Source organism: Sus scrofa, chromosome 10, assembly GCF_054392235.1.
Source record: "Sus scrofa isolate SSC_HxYL_T2T_F1_AM1 chromosome 10, Sscrofa_HxYL_maternal_Yorkshire_Landrace_v2.0, whole genome shotgun sequence".
NCBI classification, from domain to species: Eukaryota; Metazoa; Chordata; class Mammalia; order Artiodactyla; family Suidae; genus Sus; species Sus scrofa.
This window is the reverse complement of record NC_139392.1, coordinates 57,250,289-57,274,489: the sequence shown is the minus strand read 5'-3', so window position 1 is coordinate 57,274,489 and position 24,201 is coordinate 57,250,289. Positions and strand designations below refer to the sequence as shown.

At 42.5% G+C, this 24,201-nt stretch overlaps 1 protein-coding gene across 1 annotated transcript in view; it reads left to right on the top strand.

Annotated features, from left to right (window-relative positions):
• The window catches only part of RMI1 (RecQ mediated genome instability 1), a 534,328-nt gene that overhangs the window by 212,108 nt on the left and 298,019 nt on the right, over window positions 1–24,201 (top strand). The window contains exon 4 of the mRNA XM_084979796.1: window positions 17,816–17,899. Coding sequence (XP_084835922.1) covers window positions 17,816–17,899 — 84 coding nt within the window. The remainder of the gene's footprint in view (window positions 1–17,815; window positions 17,900–24,201) is intronic.

Genomic DNA, 24,201 nt, shown 5'->3' with positions numbered 1-24,201 from the left:
AAGACTTGGGAGAATTTGTCCTGAAAGACACCTGTAGAAGCAAAATCTGTTAGGATGTGTAGGAGGGTATAAATACCTGTGGAGAAACATTTCCAGTCTCCACTTTCATTGAACTGAGACTTTTCAACCAAACTTGTTGCACAGAGAAGGAATATTCAGCTGACTACTGACACTAATGATAACTATTGGTTATCTGTGGGAGTGTGTGTGGAGAATTATAGGATACATATATTTTCTACATTATGGATTATCGTAATTATTTTTGTAACTATAGTGTGAGTTTTGTAGTTATAAAATAACAGCAACAAAGTAAATTAAGAAGGCCAGAAGCTGTTTAGCTTAGAGCCGACCAGTTTGATATAGTGGCTTTATTTGCTGATGGAGCTGTTGGAAGGTCCAGCGGGGTGGGATGTGAAGACCACTGCAAACCCGTTACCTCTATGAGCCAATTGATTGGAGGCTCTGCATGATTGATGATGAGCGAGCAGCTTCATCTACACATAGTACACAGGAGCAGGACAGACATTTTTTGTTTGTTTGCTTTTTCCTTTTTAATGTTGCATGTGTGGCATATGGGTGTTCTGGGGCTAGGAGTAGAATCAGAGCTGCAGCTGCTGGCCAACACCACAGCCACAGCAACACTGGATCTGAGCTGCACCTGTGACCTACACTGCAGCTTGTGGCAATGCAAGATCCTTAACCCACTGGGCGAGGCCAGGTATTGAACCTGCATCCTCATGGATGCTATGTTGGGTTCTTAACCCACTGAGCCACAACAGGAACTCCAGGACAAGTATTTAATGAATCATCCACACCAGGACGTTTTGCGAGTGAGCAGGAACAATGGTGCTAATTCTGCTGGGACCTCAATGTAAACCAGGCCTGCCTCTGGCAAACAGGGCATATAGTCACCCTGAGCATAAGGTATATGCCACGTGGCTGTGTTCTAGAAGTGGGGGTCACCCCAGGGCTGTACCCCTGTGCCCTACCTAGAGAGGGTCTGGCCATACTAAAGTGGTTCATGTAGTGACATTTGGTGATTCAAAAGCCCTAGACTAGCAATGTCTGATAGAAATGTAACACGAGCCACATATGCAATTTAAAAAATGTCTAGTAGACACATTAAAAAAGGAAAAAAGAAACTGGTGAAATTAATCTTAATAATATACTGTATTTCATCCAACATATCCAAGTGGCAGGCGGAGTGAGGCCTCCAAAGATGTCCCTGTCCTAATTTTCCCACCTGTAGTGTGTTACCTTCCATGACACAAGGAATTTAGCGGATGTTATTAAGTTAAGGGCCTTGAGAGGGGGAGATAAATCTGGATTTTCTGGGCCTGTCTAATCACATGGATTGTTAAAAGCCTAAATGCTTTCCTGGCTGTGGTCAGAGAAGAATGGTCAGACAGAAGGAGCATTGCAGGCTTTGAAGTTGGAGGAAGAGGCCATGAGTCAAGGACTGTGGGCAGCCTCTAGAAACTGGAAAAACACACCCGAATTTTAGTTCCATGAGCCCCATTTCAGATTTCTGATCTCCATGACTATAATGTAAAAAATTAGTGTTGTTTTAAGCCATGAAATTTGTTAGACTAGCAATAAGAAGCTAATGCAGTCCAGCATATTGTCAGTTCAACATTTGATTATATAAAAATTACTAACAAGATATTTTATATTCTTTATTCCATGCCAAGTCTTTAAAGTCTTGCGCGTATTTTATACTTAGGGCATAGCTCAGATCTCAGTTCAGGATATCCCCATTTCAAGTGAAGACAGCCACACGGGACTAGCAGCTACCATCCTGAAAAGCATAGTTACAGGCCCTTAGCTCCAGGATTCTGAAATCCGAGTTCCTCAGGAATGATTTATCCCAGCTCGAAGCATCTGCGGAGCATGCTGCTAGGGTAGCCCTATTTCCAGCATTCTATTTCCAGCCAGTGGCAGTTTGCCTGTGTGTGTGTGTGTGTGTGTATGTGTTTGTGTGGGTTACCTCACTGAGCATTTATGCTGTGCCTGTGGGTGGTGGGGCAGGGCCTGCAGCCTTGGCAGACATCCCAAATGCCCCAAGGAAAAAAGGGACAGTTTTTGCAGGTCCTCATTGTCCTGACAGGAAGAACTAGCTTGCAAACTGATCTCCTCCTGAAGATCCTTTATCACTGCTCCCAGTCTTGCCAGCTTTGGCCAGTGGCTATTTCCAGGTGATCACAGAGTCAGTATTGACTCATGGAAAGTCCACATTCCATATGTTTTTTGGTCTTTTTAGAGCCACACCTACGGCATATGGAAGTTCCCAGGCTGGGGTCGAATTGGAGCCGCAGCTGCCAGCCTATACCACAGCCACAGCAACACGGGATCCAAGCCTACACCACAGCTGGTGGATCCTTCAACCCACTGAGTGAGGCCAGTGAGGCTCATCCTCATGAATACTAGTCAGATTCTTAATCCACTGAGCCAAAATGGGAACTCCTCACATTCCATATATTTTAATTAAATTTTTTTTTATTCTAGCTTTGTTGGGATATAATTGTCGTATCACATTGTGTAACTTTAAGGCATACAGTGATCTGATAGACTCATATATGGTGAAGTGTTTACCACAATAAGGTTACCACATGTTCCACCTCATGTAATGACTATTTTATTGTTGTTGTTGCTGTTGCTGTTGTTATGGTGAGAACATTAAAGCTGTTTTCTCATAGCAACTTTCAAGTTTACAATACAGTATTGTTAACTTCAGTCCCATATCCCATTTTCTTTTTCTTTCTTTCTTTCTTTTCTTTTTTTTTTTTTTTGCTTTTTAGGGCCACATGTGCGGCATATGGAAGTTCCCAGGCTAGGGTCAAATTGGAGCTGTATCTGCTGGTTTGCACCACAGCCACAGCAATGCCAGATCCGAGCCGCGTCTGTGAACTATACCACAGCTCATGGCAACACCAGATCCTTAGCCCACTGAGTGAGGCCAGGGATTGAACCTACACCCTCATGGATCCTAATCTGATTTGTTAACTGCTGAGCCATGACAGGAACTCCCCATATTCCATTTTGATCTGCCTTCACTTGCACCTGCATTGGAGCAGATGGGGATGATTTCCAGGAGGCTTCAGTTGAAATAGGTCTACACAAATGCATGCAAAGGAGGGCGCCAACACTCAGATTATTCTTCCCAGCCTCTTTGAAAGCATGGTCCACAATGATCAGGTCACAAAGGAATGGGCCAGCCGGCTGCACAACTAGGCAGCTAATACATCCCTTTAATTTGTTGGCATAACCTGTCAGTAAAACCAGCAGAGAGCAGCGGGTGCTGTATTCCTCATTCCCCACATGCCTCTTTATAATATTAGATGTGCAAAAAGGCCACAAGGGACATGCTGCACCCGCTAAAGCTTGCGCCGCTGTCACAAAGCAAGCAGGAAAAAACCCTCCTTCTCTGAAAAAGTACGTTATTATCGCCTCTGATTAGATTTCCCGGAGAAATGACCCATCACCTGGGCCAGTAATCCTAACATCCATCTGCTTCTTCTGAGCCCCTGCTTCTGATTGTAATTCATTTTTCTCTGGTGTATGTTGTTTTGTATTTCTTTTTTTTTCTTTTTTGTCTTTTTAGGGCTGAACCTGCGGCATACGGAGGTTCCCAGGCTAGGGGTTCAATTGGAGCTGTAGCTGCTGGCCTACACCACAGCCACAGAAACGCTGGATCCTTAACCTACTGAGCATGGCCAGGGAGCGAACCCGCTTCCTAGCAGGTACTAGTCAGGTTTGTTAACTGCTGAGCCACAATGGGAACTCCTTGTTTTGTATTTCTGATTGAACTAAAGTAAAAAATAGGATAGTGGCTGAATTTACTTGCACAGTTTGCTCATGTAATCTATGCTGTTGGTAATCCTGAAGGGCATTCAAAGGAACTGGCCTTCTAATTAAGGATTTTCACAAGATCCTGTCATGTGTGGGTGGATAGTCAGCCCCTGTGTGGGGGGACCTGTTTTTTTTTTGGGGGGGCGTGGTGAGGGTGGAACTATTATGACTGCAGAAAGAATGATCATTTAGAAGGTATTGTCTAGCTCTGCCCCAGGCAGAGGGAGTCTACAAAGTGCTATACGCATAAACAAAAATTATTCATTAAACTGGATATGAGAAATTTTTCCAGGAAAAGTCTAGTCTTCATAGCACAGTGTCCTTATTTTTATTTATTTATTTAAAATTTTTTTTCATTTTGGCTGCCCCATGGCATATGGAGTTCCCAGGCCGGGAATCAGACCTAAGCCACTAAGGATCTTAAGTGGGATTCTTAACCCACTGTGCCAGGCTGGGGATCAAACCTGTGTCCCAGCACTCCCAAGATGCTGCTGATCCCACTGTGCCACAGCGGGAACTCCACTGTGTCCTTATTTTTGCTCTGCCAGCAGATTATAGCTCAGGCTGCCCTAAGTTGTGTGGGTGTGTGTGGGGGTGAAGCATGGTGGAGGTGTAGCAGTGTTCTCAAAAGCTTAAAAATGTGAGAGCATGGAGCATTCTCACCCTACATTTTTTCTCATCCTTCCAACTCAAGGAGCATTTGCGGGTTCCATGGTGGTAAAAATCCGCTGATGAAAGCTCTTTTTTTAACATTAATGGGTCACTGCAGGGCAAGATGTGAACTTACACTGGATGGCTTATTCTGAGGGATAATGTATGAGGCTCCTGGCTGGACCGCAGGGTTGAGGGATCCTTACAGAGAAGAGCTGAGTGGACTTTCTTCCCACCTCCTTGGGAAAATGCCCAGGGCCACCATGTTACTACATGCTTGGAGCAGCTTGGGACAACTTGCAACTCTGCACACAGCCTGCTCTTTTGCCAGGGCTACCTCAAACTCTTACTTGTAACCAAGGCATGGTACTTGGCATTTAAAGCCCTCCAGGATAAGCTTGCTCACTTCTATGTCCCTTCTTGCATCCTATACTCCAAACCTGTTAAATGACTCTCCCCACACCCACATCTTATACTTCCCCACTCTGTACCTTTGCTGACATCTGTTGGGTTTCAGAATGCCCCCTTTCTCTACCTCCATGAGCCCAAATACTATGCATTCTTTCAGATTTAATGCGTATGTCACCTCTCCATAAAGCCATGCCCCATCCCTCTCTAGCTCAATGTTCCATCTTCTTCTGAACTCTGTTCCTCTTTCAGGACAAATTTATTACATCCTTTGAGTAGATATTTATGTTCATGTCTCATTTTTCCTGCTAGACTGTAAGTCTCTTGAGGGTTAGGGCCCTGTGAAATTTATCTGCCCCTCGAGGGACATCTCACATATAGCAGGTCATTGTTTGTTGGGTAAATGAGTGGACACAGCATTGATCAAAAGCCATTGAGATCAGCACTCTTGGAAGAGTGTTTGTCACAGTGAGTTCCAAGAACCATTTACCTAGGGTGGGGATGGGGAGGTTATGGAAAAATGCAGATTCCTGGACCCCATGAATACCTACTGAACCAGACTCTGTGGGAGATGATGCCTAGGAATCTGAGTTTTATTTATTTTATTTATTTATTTTTGTCTTTTCTAAGGCTGCATCCGCAGCATATGGAAGTTCCCAGGCTAGGGGTCTAATTGGAGCTGTAGCTGCCAGCCTACGTCACAGCCACAGCAATGCGGGATCTGAGCCGCGTCTATGACCTACACACCACAGCTCATGGCATTGCCAGATCCTTAACCCACTGAGTGAGGCCAGGGATCAAACCTGCAACCTCATGGTTCCTAGTCGGATTCATTCACCACTGAGTCATGACGGGAACTCCAGAATCTGAGTTTTAAATAAGATCTTTGAGGAGTCTGATATTTGAGAGTGTTTAGGGACCTTCCAAGTATGTTCAGCATACTTGGTGTTAGGTCCCCTAAAATAAGGTTCTAGAGAGTGAGGACTGGGGGCTAGAGAAATTCTGTTCCACTGATGTGCCAAATTAGGTGTCTGTATTTACTTTAAAGCTGGGAAAGGCAAGCTGCAGTGACTTTTGGGTACACTTTGCAGGGAGCCCATCATCTAAGGCAGGGAATCCTTCTAAATCAGGGAGGAAATTATTATTATTATTATTATTATTATTATTATTATTATTATTAGTTGCAGATAGTTTCATCTGTGTGTGCCTATCAACCAAAGTATTGTCAAGGTTTAGCTCCAGCTTAGAAAAAACTGTTAGAAAACGCGAAGGCCACTGGTTTAATGAACAGAGTTGGATGTTTACTTGTTAGTAAAAAATAAATTATTTTAAGTGAGTAAAGCAATTGAGGAAAATCTGCCAGACTTTAGACCTCAGGCTGGAAAAGAAGCTCAGCTGGGATGCAAAAGAAAACCCAAAGCATCTAAGTGAATATTTGAAATGCTTATAACATTTTAATAGAAAATGGGAAGTGGATTTCTGCGGATTTTAGTCATTATGACCAATGGGTAACTAAGGAAATACTCTACTTTTCCCTACTGCTTTTTCCAGGTGACTTTAACCAAGTATAAAAGCCATCAAGAAAAAAAAAATGTAGGCTGCCTTGCTACATAGGGAGAAAAGCAAATAAAAAGGCGGCACTTCACTCTTTATATAAAAAGCTTTTTCCTGAAGAAAGGTAGTGTGGTGGTTGGGGCTGTCAAAAAAGGCAAAAAGGGGCAAGGACTTTAAAAACGATGGCATAACGGGGCTGCTGCTAATGTTTAGAAAGACAGCGAATTATAGGAGTTGAGCTGCAGAGAAAATGGCTCAAAGTTCTATTTTCAGCTTTTCAACAGGTCAGAGGCAGCTAACAGGGCTGTTGGCAGGGAGGCTGGCCTGCTTCCAGCTGAACTGGTTGTACAAACTTCTTCTGCTAAAAGCAGAGACCAAAGGAGCCACCTCTGAGTGAAGCAGCAAGTAGAACGGCCTCTAGGACCATTTTTCTAAATACTGTGTTCTTCTTTTTCCTTTTCATTTTCAACTTGATGTCCATTTGGTGAAAATTTACCTGGTTGGATCATTGAGTCAGAAGTTATTGAGTTTCCATTTGGCCAAAGGCTGTGTATCTATCAGTCATGCAAGAATCCCTTTTAACTCTCAGAAGCCTGCTGCAGTGGTCCCAGGAGCCCTTTTGAGTCTTCTTTCTACATGGTAGGGAAGACAGGAAGATTTATTGGAGCTCCTCTAAGAGTTTCACTCCAGCTGGACTGTCTATTATGTTTGCTTGAGGCCAGATTCTGGTGGTGGTGGTGGTGGTGGTGGTGGTGGTGGGTGTGTGTGTGTGTGTGTGTGTGTGTGTGTATTCTCTGGGTTATGTGGCATTTATTTTCTCTCCTTCTTACATCCTGGGTCGATTGGCCTTATCCAGGTTAATTGCACATCTTTGCCATTATTCTGGAAATCAGGTCATCCTGGCAGTCAGACAGGCCCACCTTGGTTCTCATTTATCCCATGAAAGTTTTGCTCAGGGGCACAGAGGCAAACATTCAGAGGCATCTTCCTTTGGAGGCTTTCCGGTTATACTTGCTCATAGGAGCAAATTCAGGTTTTTCCTGCCGTCTGAAATAATTGTGCCACTCTCATCTGGAAAAAGCAGACAGTAAAGCAGTGCAACATGCACCCTCTGTGGCTAACAAGAATACCAGGTCACCCTCGTTCCTGGTGGTGGTGGGTGCCTGATGCCACGTCCCATTTGATGTCCCCTACCTAGCACTGAACACAGCCACCAAGCCTCACCAACAAGCTCCCTGCATGGGGTTATTGTCACAGAGTCATGGCCCCCAGGGTGGAGGGTGGGACTAAAGTGTAGGGAGCTGGGATCAGGCCCTGCTGTTGCCTAGTTGCTAAGACAATACCCAGCTCTTGGATTGCAGCTGAAGCAGGTTCTTAGCGCAGGCTCCTCTGGGAGGGATTAAATCTAGTTCGTGTTTCTGAAGCACTTGCATGTGTGAGCCTGGCATTGTAACTTTGACTAATGAGTGTGAAAAGAGAAATCAGAATCCTGCCTGATCTCCCGTGAAGAGCTCTTCAGGGGAAAAAATTACACAAAACCAGTGCTGACTTTATCAGTTACTTAGTCTCACCTGAGCCCCTGGGGCTCGTGTGTTTACAACCAGCTGCATTCATGTCCATCAATTACTTTGGAAGGTGGAGGGCGCCATGAATACTCTAATACTCTCTCCTCCTTCCAGCTCTGGGCACTAATCACTAAGCACTTAGACTTCCCCGCTTGTTTAATCTTCCCTAGCTCTTGGTCTCCAATTTGTGCCGTCTGTTCCTCCCTATTTATTTATGGTATGGTTTGGGGATCAAGATATTACCTAAACTTTGAAAAACTTAAGGGCACCAAAGGAAACAGGTGGAAGGGATGGACTGGGGTTTGGGGTTGGCATATGCACACTGAGGTATATGGAGCGATTGGCCAATGGGGACTTGCCATGTAGCACAGAGAACTCTACCCTGTATTCTATGATAATCTATGTGGGAAAAGAATCTGAGAGAGAATGGATGTGTGGATATGTATGACTGGATCACTGTGTTGTACGGCAGAAATGATCACAGCCTTGTAAATTAACTACACTTCGATAAAACTTAAGAAAAAAGATCTTAGCCACAGAGTCTCAAAAATCATTTGCCCGGAGTTCCTGTCGTGGCGCAGTGGTTGGTGAATCCGACTGGGAACCACGAGGTTGCGGGTGCAGTCCCTGGTCTTGCTCAGTGGGTTAAGGATCCGGTGTTGCCGTGAGCTGTGGTGTAGGTTACAGACGCGGCTCGGATCCCACGTTGCTGTGGCTCTGGCATAGCACGGTGGCTACAGCTCTGATTAGACCTGGGAACCTCCATATGCTGTGGGAGCGGTCCAAGAAATGGCAAAAAAAAGACAACAATCATTTGCCAATGTAACACCCCAAAGTTTACTTCCTGGTTGAATGGGTTAAGTAAGCTCTCATCTCCCTCAATCCTGGGGCACTCACAGCATCACTAGTGTAGGCAACTGAGTGTTTACATGTCCACTTATGTGGGGCAACATGCAGTAAACCACAGCTCCTCTGGTGACTTCTAGCCAGGAAGTGTTTGTGTCTAACCTTTTGGACCTAAGTTCCAGTTTGTAGGGATTCTGGAAATGGGAGAACAAGCTTAATAACAGAGAGCCTAAGGAAGCAACAAGGCAAAGAAATACAGAGGCTAGGACTTCACTAGTCAACTGGCTTGCTGTCTTCAAGGACTCAGTGATGTGTAATAAGAGATGAATATCTTAGATGAAAAGAAAATTAAGGAACTTGAAAAGGTTCAGGGGAAGCTGGGTCAGCCAAGCGACTCATGGGCTAACACAAAAGATGCGCGAGCACCTTCTGGTCAGCCTGAGGCTTAGCAGGAAGTCCCCAGCAGAGATCATAATTCTACAGTCACATAGCCCTACCTTTCCCATTTTGAGTCATAGGCGAACAATTTAAAATTCATCACACTATAATTGAATGTGCAGAGTGATTCCCCACTGATGATAAATTTGGGGTGGGGAGCTGTTGGGATGGAGGCACAGGGTGTGAGCCTCCTGGGAGGAGCTGGGCTATGACACCCACCTGTGTCTGCTTGGGCCATGCTTTCTTCTAGATGGGAAGTATCTCCTCAACACAGGGTCTTTTTTTTTTTTTTTTTTTAATGATTTTTATTTTTTCCATTATAGCTGGTTGACAGTGTTCTGTCAATTTTCTACAATACAGTAAAGAGACACAGTCACACATACATATACTCATTCTTTTTCTCACATTATCCTTCAGCATCCATCATAAGTGATAAGATATAGTTCCCAGTGCTATACAGCAGGATCTCATTGCTTATCTATTCCAAAGACGATAGTTTGCATCTATTAACCCCAGATTCCCAGTCCATCCCACTCCCTCCCCCTTGGCAACCACAATTCTGTTCTCCAAGTCCATGAGTTTCTTTTCTGTGGAAAGGTTCATCTGTGCTGTATATTAGATCCCAGATATACAACACAGGTCTTAATGGCTTTGCCTATCACCTGGTTAATTTCTCAGGGCCAGGTTTTATCAGTGACATTTTTCCTGAGTCAAAGCTTTTCCTGAGAGAAGTATTCTGTAAGAGGCAGATGGATGATACACAGTTTTCCACCCAAACACTAAATGACATTATAATGCTGAAATAATATCCAGAAAGTTCTCTGCTTCAACATATGAGTCTTTTCTCCCAGGCAGGTTAGAGATATGGGATGACACCTTTCAAATATTCAAATGAAGGGATGGTAGAACAGCTTCTCTAATCCTGTTTTGATGGAAACTACAGGATAGGGAAAAACAAAACCTAAATGAAGTGAAGAAGAGCCATAGGTTATATCTCAATAAAACCAGGGCAAAACATTTACTCTTTATTTTTTTCTTTTTAGGATCACACCCATGGCTTACGGAAGTTTCCAGGCTAGGGGTCCAATTGGAGCTGTATCTGCTGGTTTGCACCACAGCCACAGCAATGCCATATCTGAGCCGAGCCTGCCACCTACACCACAGCTCAATGCGGGATCCTTAACCCACTGATGGAGGCCAGGGATTGAACCTGTGTCATTATGGATACAAGTTGGCTTCATTACTGCTGAGCCACAATGGGAACTCGCAAAACATTTACTCTTAAAATGAGGCCAAATATCTTTAAAAATTACTCTTGGGGAGTTCCGGATGTGGCTCAGTGGTTAATGAATCCAACTAGGAACCATGAGGTTTCGGGTTCGATCCCTGGCCTTGTTCAGTGGGTTAAGGAACTGGCGTTGCCGTGAGCTGTGGTGTAGGTGGCAGATGAGGCTTGGATCCCGAGTTGCTGTGGCTGTGGCGTAGGCCAGCGGCTACAGCTCCGATTAGACTCCTAGCCTGGGAACCTCCATATGCCGCGGGAGCAGCCCAAGAAATGGGCAAAAAAAAAGACAAAAAATTACTCTTGGAATAAATTAATGTTAAAAAAAGAAAAGAAGATTTAAAAAAAGTCAGAGAAGAAATATGGCTCACAGAATAATTATTTCAACCATAATTTTCAGGGTCACATCCACCCTTCGGGAGGAAGCAGAAAAGGCCAAGTGTATACTCCGTTTCTTAGTGAAATCAGTTAAGTTCAGATCAGATCATCTGCCCTGTCGTGCTGAGTCCCAGGACCTAGAGCAACCTAGCTGGCAAATCTGCTTCCAAATGTGTGGAAAATGGCCACAAATCATGATTTAAAGTGAGACTGAGGTTTCTTACAGAATAGCCTTGTTTTGAAAGCCTGTTTGCTGGTGTGCATGGCTGGCTTTTTTACCCTCAAGATGTGCAGTTTAAATTAGTGGGGGAAAAAAGACCCCTACATGCACAAAAAGTAGAACTATGGAGAGAGAAAACTGGTGTTTGCCTTTTATGAGGTTGTTTAGCATCATTTTCTGGCAATTCATTGCTGACACTGGTGATGGCCATCTCTACACGGTGATATCTCTTAACATTATTGAATTCCTTTTCACCACTGTGCCAAAATATTACCATGTCCAATGTGTTAGCTTGAATTGTATAATTTTTGTAGGTCAAATATGGCTGAATGGCAGCAGTTTCATATACTTCAGTCTAATTATGGGCATTTTCCCTTAGAGGAGCTAAGACATGAGTTGGGAGACAGAAGAGTATTTATCAATGGATGCAAAATCATTAAGAACTAGAATTAAGGATTTCCCATTTTGGTTTAGTGGATTAAGAACCCAACTAGTATTCATGAGGAAGTGGGTTCGATCTCTGGCCCCACTCAGTGGGTTAAGGCTACGGTGTTGCTGTGGCTGCAGCTCCGATTCAGCCCCTACCCCGGGGAAATTCCATATGCTGCAGGAAAAAAAAAGAATAAGAAGAACTAGAATTACGTCTTTGTTTTTTATTTTTTGCTTTTTTAGGTCCACACCCACGGCATTTGGAAGTTCCCAGGCTAGGGGTCGAATCGGAGCTACAGCTGCCGGTCTACACCGCAGCCACAGCAACGCTGGATCCCCAACCCACTGATCAAGGACAGGGAGCGAACCCATGTCCTCATAGATACTAGTCAGATTTGTTTCCACTGCTCCACAATGGGAATTCCCTAAGTCTTTATTTTGAAGTCAGTAATGCACGTATTAATAATACCCTGAAGTGTCTCCTGACTTCTTCCATGAAAGTGAATCTTTTCCACAAGGTGAACCATCTGGTTGAATTTATAAGTCGTTGAAATAGACCCAATGATTGTATGCAACTCAGCTTTAGCCCAAAATATTACTATCCACCTTGACCACCCACCTTATTCCCAGGAGCTGACTCTGGAAGTTTTCCAGGAACAAGTCTGCCCACACACAACCAGGATTAACACACAGGTGGATGTTTGGCAGAACGTGGTAAAGGCACACTCCCAAAGAAGAGTTAATGTTTGAGCTGCAGCAGCATCTCTGGCACAAATATGCAGCTTCCCAAAGTGACTGCTCTCTTAGATGTCTAAGCGCTGGTTGTGTCTCTTTTAAAATCAGACACATTACTTTATAGTCACACCTTCTGAGAAAGGCTGAGGATCCCCAGAGTCCAGGAAGAGGCATTTTGCTCTTGCCTGAATTTTACTGTCTCATATCTCAGTGGAGTGGTTGTGACCTGGCAGGTTCTTTTTCAAGTTTGAGAGATCCATCCTTGGAGCATCTATTAGGATTTAAATTTTTTTTTTTCAGAGGGAGGAGGGCTTTGCCATTACAATAATCATGATGCTGCCATGTAATTAGTTTTTGTCTTAACTGCTACTGAATTTTTAAAAAAATTATTTGAGGGCCATACCTGCCATATAGAGAAGTTTCCAGGCTAGACGTAATTGGAATTGCAGCTGCTGGCCTACACTACAGCCACAGCAACACCAGAGCTGAGACACATCTGAGACTTACACCGAAGCTCACGGCAACGCCGGATCTTTAACCCACTGAGCGAGGCCAGGAATTGAACCTGCATCCTCATGGATACTAGTTGGGTTCGTTACCACTGAGCCACAATGGGAACTTTTTTTTTCTGACTTGCTGAAACAGATCCAGCTGAACTGTTGGAATCACACAGCATGATAATGGACTGGTATTTTCTCTTCTTGCAAGTGGTTTTTCTATTCTGTAGAGTACGGGACAGTCATGACTTTCCTGACACAGTTAAATGAAAGGTCAAAATTAGTCCAAATTATCCTGAAAGTCAGATGACAAAAGTTTGGATCTCAGTGCTGAACTGACTTTCAGTGTTATCTTAGGCAAGTTAATTAACTTCTAGCAATAGTACTTTCTAGGGAAAAATAAGGGCATTAAGGTAAAAATTCTCCCAATTACTATCAAGCTCTAAATAGAAGTCTGTGTAACACCTTGGATCTTGTTAGGCTATTATTTAAATTATTCCATAATCCAGAGTTCCCGTTGTGGCTCAGTGGAAATGAATCTGACTAGCATCCATGAGGACACAGGTTCGATCCCTGGCCTCGTTCAGTGGGTTAAGGCTTGCCGAGAACTGTGATGTAGGTCGAAGATGTGGCTCGGATCTGGTGTTGCTGTGGCTGTGGTGTAGGCCGGCGGCTACAGCTCTGATTCGACCCTTAGCCTCTGATTCGACCCTCTGGGGAAGCTCCGTATGCCTTGGGTGCAGCCCTAAAAAGACAAAAAAAAAAAATTATTCCATAATCCGTAAGCATCTGCTTTTGTAGAAAGTGAAAGAGAAGACAGCTCAGAAACATGCAGGTTATTAGGAAAATCCAGGTTTTAAATGTTTGTGGTGATTGAGTTATATAGAAAGAATTTAATTTATTAAGACATTTTCATCTTTATAAGAAAATATTTTATAAGAGGGCTCTGGGGATTCTGGAGGTCAGCTCCCAAAACCTTCTCAATTTTTAATACGTTTGGAAGTTGGGATTCATGTACATACAAGTAGTCATATGTGCTGAATAAGTTCATGGTCAACTTGAGGTTCCTTTTTACAGGTGAAGATGGATGAGGTACTCATTTTACTGTCTAGAATAAGAGCTAAGCATTTACGATTTACGATTGTAAATTTTTGTTTCAATACAACTTTTAAAAAAATGAAAAAAATTAAAAAAGAGCTGAGGATTTAGGTAGAAGAATGGCATTTGCAGAATATTTGGCACTAACTTAGATTTAGGGCTGATGTTAATAACTGCACTGTTGCAGTTTGTCATCTTGGATGTGCCCTGGACTGATTCGCTCCAGCATAAAGTATGGGCCTGAGCATCCTTGCTGGTGACATCCTGCCCCCTTGTGGCCAGCTGTGGACTTTGGCCTGTGCTTTGTCCCCTAAGTGTGCCCAGTGGAGAAGCCCTTTGGGTCAGGCATTGCCAGCCTTTGGGATTCCAAGCAAGAGTCTGTGGGTTCTGTTCATTGTTTATAGACTCTTCTATCATTGGATGTTTGTGAGAGAAGTTTAAGTGTTGGAAATGTCTGATCTGATCTTTGTTTCATTCCTAAATAGATTCGTGCTTCAGGTAAACCCTAGACCTGGAGTTTGAGAGGCCAGGTTCTTCTTAGTTCTGCAGATTAAACTGTTCACCTTTGGGAAGACCAACTCACCCCTCTGTCCACAACTAACAGTTGCAATGCTTTGTCAGAATTACCGCACACCACAGCACCTGTCTGTGGTAGGTGCTATTTTCATCCTCATTTTATAGATTTACTGAGGTTTAGAGACATTAAGCAACTTGTCCAAGGTCAATCAGAAAAACCTCAGTAAACGAGTTCCCACTGTGAATCCCTCTGCCTTGTGTCTGTGAAATGAAGTAAAATTACCTGTCGCACACAAAGCAGATGTAGGCTAAGAGGAGGTGATAATGCAAATGAAAGCTTTAAAATTATTTTTTTTCTTTTTATGGCCCCACCCACAGCATATGGAAGTTCCCAGGCCAGGGATTGAATCCAGGCTTCAGCTGCGACCCATGCAATGCCAGCCACACTAGATACTTTAACTCATTGCACTGGAAGAGGGATTGAACCTGCACCTCTGCAGCAACTGGAGCTGCTACAGTTGGCCTCTTAACCCACTGCACCACAGTGGGAACTCCAGCAAATGAAAGTTTCTTTAAATGAGAAAGATCTACCTAGACTTTAGTTGACATTTAAAAAATTATCATTATTACTATTGTTTATGTGTGATATTGAGATTGTTGTTAATGGCAGGCAAAAGTTGTCTATTCCCTCAAGGGAAGAGAAGAGTGACTTCTTGGAGAGAAATATCTAGATTGATTAAAAAGTTATTTGCAGAGTTCCTGTCATGGCTCAGTGGGTTACCAACATGACTAGTATCCATAAGGATGCAGGTTTGATCCCTGGTCTTGCTCTGTGGGTTAAGGATCTGGTGTTGCCATGAGCTTCGCATAGGTTGCAGACGTGGCTTGGATCCCATGTTGCTATGGCTGTGGCGTAGGTCAGCAGCTGCAGCTCTGATTCTACCCTTAGCCTGGGAACTTTCATATGCTGCAGGTGTGGCCCTAAAAAGACAAAAAAAGAAAAGTTATTTGCAGTTGTTATTAATGATCTCTAATCCTCTCATTTTCCTATTTGCTGTTTTCCAGTTTCAAATGAAGTTGATCCTAATTAGAGATTCCATTTGTGGGAAATGAATTTGTTCATAAAATTCAATATATAAATGTAAAGATGGCTTTGGACCACTGGGGGATAATAACTAGACCAGGATGATAAATTTCTGAGATTTTTTGCCTGTAGCTGCCTAGGTGAACTGGACAGTTAATTTAAATAGAGGAGGAGTTCCTGTCGTGGCGCAGTGGTTAACGAATCTGACTAAGAACCATGAGGTTGCGGGTTTGGTCCCTGCCCTTGCTCAGTGGGTTAAGGATCTGGTGTTGCCGTGAGCTGTGGTGTAGTTTGCACACGCGGCTCGGATCCTGCGTTGCTGTGGCTCTGGCGTAGGCCAGTGGCTACAGCTCCGATTGGACCCCTAGCCTGGGAACCTCCATATGCCGCAGGAGTGGCCCAAGAAATAGCAAAAAAATAGATAAATAAATAAATTAATTAATTAAATAGAGGAAAGCAGACCTCCTGCCATCCTTTCTGAGGGACCAAGAAGAACTCATTTTGTGCTCCGTTTCTGTGGGACTTGAGTTTCCTGGAATGAATACACTCATCTCTCTACCAGTTTAAGTGCAGTATTTGCCTCATGAAAACAAATCATGCTCAGAGTAAAAACCACCAAACAAAAAACAACATATCCTTCTATTCTCAAATCCAGTGTTGGGTGATAGGAAAGTGAACCTTAACCAAACCTAGCCATAAAGTATAAAGGGACCTCATTGGATGCGAAACATCTGGTTTAAGTAGTGCATATTCACCACACACTCTCTCACAAATCATTTCTTCTATAGGATAAAGCCAGAAAGAAATGCAGGTTAGACTAGAAGGTCTTTGGAGGGAAGATCCTGCTTGAAATGCTGTAGAATCTATGGAGTAGGCAGGAAGCTCCATCAGTTAGCATCTCTCTGGAAATTTTGAAAATGCATCCCTGTGGTTTTGGGGGTGACTGCCCTGCTGCTTCTGGCAAAAGGATGTTGTGTCAGAAACCATTTTTGTTTCCTTTATGGGATATAAACTGCCGATGTTCACCACTTTATATTCACAGTTGGGACCCCTGACCTGTAGGTTAAGTAAGTACTTACATTTTTGGTCCCTGTGTTTTTCTGGTAATAAGTGCCTTACATAGCTGAATTTTACTCATTATCTACCTGTATTATACGATTCAGAGATAGGGAAAAATCCCTCACTGAGTTCTTTCCTCAATGCAGACACAATTTTAATAGGTTTGAAATAACCTATAAAATTTAAATTAAAATAACTTCAAGAGTGTGTTAAGGAGAAAATGTTATGAAAAGAAAGGTTTGGGTACATGGAAGAGAAGATGTATCTGTCCTGCCCATTTCTCATTGATGATGGTGCTATTGGTGTCAGACAACTTGGATATGGGTTGAGTGTATAAGAATTTGGCCTTTTAAACCACCTTCTGGATTTCCCGTTGTGGCTCAGCTGTTAACCAACCCGACGAGCATCCATGAAGATTTGGGTTCAATCCCTGGCCTTGCTCAGTGACTTAAGGATCCAGTGTTGCTGTGAGCCATGGTGTAGGTCGAAGACATAGCTCAGATCCCGCGTTGCTGTGGCTGTCATGTAGGCCTACAGCTGCGGGTCTGATTGGACCCCTAGCCTGGGAACTTCCATATGCCACGGGTGCGGCCCTAAAAAAAAAAAAAAGCCAAAAAAACCCCCTCCTTCTTCTCCTCTCACCTGCTACCCCTTTCAGTCCTCTCTAGGTAGTGTTGGTGAGGGATGGAAAGAGAGCATTCAATCTGGCATATTATATAAACTGGTTAGGGCAATTTCAAATTATCTACACTTGGATTCCCTGGCCTTTGTGGAAGAACATCATGAAACAATCTTTTCTATTTTTAATCTTTTCAACTATAAGGAGGTTGTCGTGGTTATTATATTACATGATAAATGTTCTTTTTGTGGAGACTCTCGGGATAAATTAATTTGTTCTAAGCATCAGGGACAATTATGTTTCTCCTGAGAAATTGAAAAAACAAATCTTATGACACTGAGATGTGTCCTCAAAGTCTCACTGTCACACTGACCCTTAGAAAGCTTGAAATTAAAATTTCAACATATTCATAGCACATATGTAAGACTTTATGGTATATATTTTTGTGTTAAGTTTACTTCTGGCTTTATCATATGTTTCTATGTCCCCTTCCCCCTATTTACACTAGTAATAGCATTTGGTTTGGCTGGAATGAAAACCCCCAAATACCATGAATTCAATAAGATAGAAGCTATGTTTCTTCTCAGGTAAAATTCTGGGTTGGTAGTCCAAGTTTGGAAGGGCAGCTCCGTGGTCATCAGGCACCCAGACTTTTTCTTCTTCTTTTTTTGGTGAGTCCATTTATTTATTTGTTTGTTTATTTCTTTTTAATGATTTTTATTTTTTCCATTATAGTTGATTTACAGTGTTCTGTCAATTTTCTACTGTACAGCAAAGTGACCCAGTCACACTCACACGTATATATACACTCTTTTTCTCACATTATCCTCCCTCATGCTCCATCACAAGTGACTAGATATAGTTCCCAGTGCTATACAGAAGATCTCATTGCTTATCCATTCCAAATGCAATAGCTTGCATCTATCCAGTCCTCCCCTCCCCCTCGGCAAGGGCACCCAGACTTCTAATGTGTTTATTGCTCTGTGGTCCTCAACACACAGCTTCCAACCCCTGGGTCCAAGATAGCTGCCCTCGCCATCCTGTCTGCAGCCAGTCAGCAGGAGGGGGCACAACCAATCCTGCCTTTTAAGGATACTTTCTAGAAGTTGCATAAACAACCTCCATTTACATCCCATTGGCCAGACCTTAGTCATATGGGTACACCTGGCTATAAGGACAGCTGGGAAATGTGGGTAGCTGTGCATTTTAGCTAAAAATGAGAAATCTTAATAAGGTAGAGGAAGGAGAGATGGGCTGTTAGGAAACAAGTAGAAGGCTGTGCTAATTTAGATAATCGTATGTATCTTTGTGAATGACTTCAAATTCTGTTCATGCTGGGACAGGGTGGTTATAATTAATGAAGGAATAAGCAAGTTTACATTCCTTAGAAGGAGGATGGATCGTGTTCTTGTTTCTGTTTAGTATGAGTCAGAATGCCAGAACCAGTCTTTGATGCCAGAGAGTTCTCCCACAGTTTCTGTAATCCTAATTTGGGATACTCAGATTGCTAAGGATTGGCAAGGGCAGGACTGATGAGCTTGAGCTGTTGTTTTTAATCTCCGAAAGACTAATGAGCAATACATATTCACCTGAGCTGAGGTTTATCTAAGTCTTTGATAATAAGGGGAAATCATTATTATTCAATGTAATTATCTTTCGGTATCTGTGGAGATTGGTTCCAGGACACCAAAGCATACCCAAATCTGCAGAGGCTCAAGTTCCTTGTATAAAGTGTCAGTAGGACTGTTGCCCCTATATCCATGGTTTCTGCATCAATGGATTCAACTGCCTTTGACCAAATTGGTTGAATCTGTGGATGCTGAATCCAAGGATATGGAGGAATGACTGTACATGCAGTTTCTTTGGTAGGCAAATATCTTTCAAAAAGTGTGGCTTGTGGGGAACCATGGTATTGTAAGGACACGCCAAAAAGTATCCAGAGTGGTGAAATATTTTGGTGCCCCTGGCTGGAACTGTTGTTTTGTCATGAGACTTTAAATTTGTATAGCTACACTAGAGCCATATTTTTCAAACTTGTAGGACATTAGGGACATTGTTAAAACTGCTGTTACCTGGACCCCACCCCCAGAGAGTCTGATTTTTTTTAGCTAGGGGACAGCATTTTGACAAATACTGGACTAAAAGATGTTGATTGCCCGAAGTTAAAAATTTATAAATGGAGTTAATTAAACTTTCCTTTGGGGTGTGTTGGGGGAAACAAATATGAGCAAGTCTCTGAAAAACACAGAATTTGCTGTAAATACTTTATTTTCCAGGTTTTAGAAGGGTCCAGCATTTCTCCTGCTCATGACAATTTCTTTTGTGAAGCATGATCTTCAGATCAACTGAGCACAATTGAATTCCAGCCTTAATGTTAATGATTTGATGAGGGCTTTTAGCACTCTCTTGAAGCTCTGGCCACCTGACATCCCAGGCACCAATGGGCATAGAGAAAGCATCCTTAGGTTCTTCCTCACCATAGCAACCAGTACACACTGATCCATGTATGTCAGCTTCCAAGCTGGCGATTCTACAGGGTCAGCTGTGTCATAGCAACAGGAGAAAGCCGTAGTTGACTCTGGCATTTCAAACGCCCTGGAAAAAGGTTTCAATCCCAGGCATGACTTCTTCTCTGTAGTTTCCTGCTGTTTCGACTCTGGGAGTTAGGGGCTTGAGGGCAGCAGGGTGGGAGGGGGGATCTGGGCTGTGAATGATATTGGTGACTGATGTGTGCAAATTCCTGAACCAGCAGGAAATAAAACATGTGAATTTTAGGAGAAGAGAGGGAATCACATTCATAAAAACAGCTTGTGATTTAGACCAGGAAGTGAGTTACAAGTTCTTCACTCAATGTGAAATATCAAGACACAGGAAAATCAATCTTCCTTGCCTTTGAGTGTTTGTGGATGTTGGATTAAAATTAAGATGCTGGGGGGAGGGAGGAGGAAGTGAGATGGGAAGTTTGGGGTTCGTAAATGCAAACTATTACATCTAGAATGGATAAGCAATGGAGTCCTACTGTACAACAGGGAACTATGTCCAATCTTTTGGGGTAGAACATGATGGAAGATAGTATGAGAAAAGGTGTAGGTTGCAGATGCAGCTCTGATCTGGCATTGCTGTGGCTGTGGTGTAGGCCAGCAGCTACAGCTCCAATTTGACCCCTAGCCCAGGAACCTCCATATGCTGTGGGTGTGACAACCCCCCCAAAAAGACCAAAAAAAAAAAAAAAATAGCTAATGTCACTTTCTGCATGTAGAGAAGTCTTTGGTTTGGAATGCAATGGAAAGGCCAATTTTTGAAACATCATAATCTGTGAACCAGCATTTCTTTGCGCAAGAGTGAGGCAGGCAGTAATTTCCTTCTCTTCATCATTATTGCTGAAATTTGTTGAATTTTTCTATGGTCCAAACATCCCACATTCATTTAATTCTTACAACTAATTCTCTGGGGTAGATATTATAACTGCCATGTTAGAGAATGTAGGGGAAGGAAAGGATCCTTTTTCTTTGCCCTCTTGGGTTCTGTGGCTGGGGCCCGTGAATTACACAAATAAAAGACAGCTTAACAGGAGAAGAAACTTATCTTGAATAGATATGGGGGCTTCACAAGAAAAAAGTGAAATCCCAAAGAAAGTGTTAGACCTGGGGGCTTATAAACCATTTTAACAAAGAATGATAAATTGTGAAGTAAGTAGACAAGGTGAATTAAACACCTAAAAGACAGATTAACAGGAGAAGAGATTTAATCTTGAATAGATATGTAGGCTTCACAAGAAAAAAGTGAAATCCCAAAGAAAGTGTTAGACCCTGGGGCTTATATACCATTTTAACAAAGGATGATAAATTGTGAAGTAAGTAGACAAAGGAAGGAGGGTGAATTGTGCGAAGTAATTTAGCAATAAATTGTGCTTCCAGGGACAGTCAATTGTGGGCAGGTAAATATATGGGGGAAACTAGTAGAAGAGAAGAATTTTTTAAGATTTATGATACAAACTCAATTGTTTTCTCCATTGATAAGAGTTGTCTCTAGTGATTGAGTTGTCTTCATCTTCCTGGTATAGAAGAGGGAGACACTTTTACACATGGAAATTTATGCCTTGCTTTTAGGCAGAAAGAAGGAGGGCAGAGAGCTAATTGCTTTTAGCTTGAAATAATCTCTTAACCAAAGTGGCATCTTTTAGGGTAGCATACTTCAATCCCCTTCAAAATCAAACAATCCTGACTGGAGATAAATAGATCAATGGAATAGAATAGAAAGTCTGTATACACCCCAATACACAGAACTTTATTAATGATAAAAGTGACATCTTCAGTAAATGGGGAAAATAGAAACTGCCAGTATTCAATAAGTGAAGTTGGAATAACCATTTGGGAAAAAAAAAAATGAAGTTAGAGCCATTTACACCATTTACCAGGACAAAATCCAAATGGATCAAAGATTTAAGTATAAAAAGTGAAGCCATAAAAATTTTTATAAGGAAATTACTTTTTGACTTTGAAATGAAGATGGATTTTTTTTATGACACAAAATCTAGAAGCCGTAATTAAAGAGATCAATACATTTAAACTTGGAGAGGAACATTGTATGCATGGCAAAAAAGCACCATCAAAAAGTAAAAATATAGGAAGTTACCCTGTGACACAGTGGGTTAAGGATCTGGTGTTGCTGCAGCTGTGGCGCAGGTCCCAACTGTGTGGCGCGTTCGATCCCTGGCCTAGGATTTTCCACATGCCACAGATGCAGCAAAAAAAAAAAAAAAAAAAAAAAGTAAAAATACAAATGACAATATGGGAGAGATATTTGTAGTTTTTTATCACAGGTGAAGGCTTATGATCCCTAGTAGATAAATAGCATCTACACACATTTGAGGAAGAGACATCTTAACCAAAAGAGAAATTAATAAAGGATAGGAATAAAGTATTTATAGAAAAAGAAATGCAAATTGCTCCTAAACATACAAAAAGAGAGCCTCATTTAAGCAAGGGAAGTATAAATTAAAACAATACTGATATACCATTTTCTTTGCATTTTTCAAAAATCCAAAGTTTAAGAAAGTACTGCACTGTGTTTGGCTGGTAAGACTATTAATCAGTCAAATCTCCATGGAAGGCAATTGGTCAATATTGTTCAAAATTATAAATGTCCATGGCCTAAGTTTCAGCAATTCCATTTCTAGAAATTTCTTCTACAACTTTACTCACATAGGTGTGAGGTGACATAGAGACTATTTACTGCAGCATCTGGGGGTGCAAAATATAGAATATAACAGAAATGGAAAACTACGAAATTATGGTAAATCCACGTGACATGCACACAAGCATGAACCTTTTTTTTTTTTTTTGGCCTTTTAAGGCCTCACCTGGGGCATATGGAGATTCCCAGGCTAAGGGTCAAATCAGAGCTGCAGCTGCCAACTTACTCAGGATCCCAGCTGTGTCTGTGACCTGCACCACAGCTCATGGCAATGCTGGATCCATAACCTGCTGAGCAAGGCCAGGGATCAAACATGCGTCCTCATGGATACTAGTCGGGTTCATTAACCACTGAACCACAACAGGAATTTCCAAAAGCATGACATTTTAATGTAGTGATTTAGAAAAAGTCCTAGGTGACAAAGACTGAGTGACAAAATCCTAAGTGACAAACAGCCAGGTACAAGTAGAAGTTTATAATATGCTGCTATTTCTGAACCAGAAATACAGGGAATTGACTTCCTCTCCTTGCAAAGGAGAGACCCTGGCTGCTCTCCTGGGCAACCTGGGGAGATAGAACACAATTCTGGATCCTGCTTCTGCTGGTGAAATTGCTAGCCTGTCTTTAACTGGGTGAACAGACCCAGACCTTCAAGGACCTGTGAGGTGCTCACCTGTTCTCTGCCATCAGCATGCCCAGCATCTAATGATACTGGCAGGAACCATCCTTTTTGATTTTCTGTGGATGAGGACTTCTTTCCTCCTGGACTGGGCCCAAGCAGGATGGGGAAGTAGCTTTCAAACTTATCCTTGTTTTATTCATACCCAATTAATCTGTGTTGGCAGTATAAAAGTGAACAGAGAAATCACTTTCAGTTTCAAGTATGGAACTAGAAAATTCATCTTTAATCAGATGAGGATAACCTGGTGTGTCACTTACCAAGCATTTATACAAGGTGCTATGTCAGTGGTTAGTGTATAAAATATAAAATCCCACACGAGCCCAGGCTTGCTGTCATGTTTCAATTACCTTCTTAGTTGCCAGCAGACGCTAGCAGGCAGACTGGCTTTGTGCTGGAAGTATGCTGGCCATTCAAAGTTTGATCATGTGGCTTTGCCCTGAGGCTCAGCTTCAGCTAGGAAAAATTATGTTGGGAGATAAAATCTCCATGTGTCTCTAGCATTTTTATATGTCTTACAAGGAACTGATCATGAATTTGTGCAAAAACTTGACTGCAAGAATGTGTATTTCAAGAGTTCTTGTTGTGGCACAGCAGAAACGAATCCGACTAGGAAACATGAGGTTTCGGGATTCAATCCCTGGCCTCTCTCAGTGGGTTAAGGATCTGGCATTACTGTGAGCTGTGGTGTAGTTCGCAGATTCGGCTCGGATCCCAAGTTGCTGTGGCTGTGGTGTAGGCTGGCAGCTGTAGCTCTGATTGGACCGCTAGCCTGGGAACCTCCATATGCTGTGAGGGTGGCACTAAAAAGCAAAAAACGAAAAAAAAAAAAAAAAAAAAAAAGAGAAGAAAAGAAAAGAATGTGTATTGCAAATGTGTTGATAATCATGAAAAATGGGAAACATCCATAGTAGCTAACCAAGAGACTGGTTAAATTATGGTACAGTGATTGATAGAGTGGAACGATCAGTAGCCATTTAAAAATGGTGATGTAAGGAGTTCCTACTAAAGTTGGCGGCGTCTTGGGAGCGCTGGGACGCAGGTTTGGTTCCCAGCCAGGCCAGGCACAGTAGGTTAAGGATCTGGCATTGAGAGTTC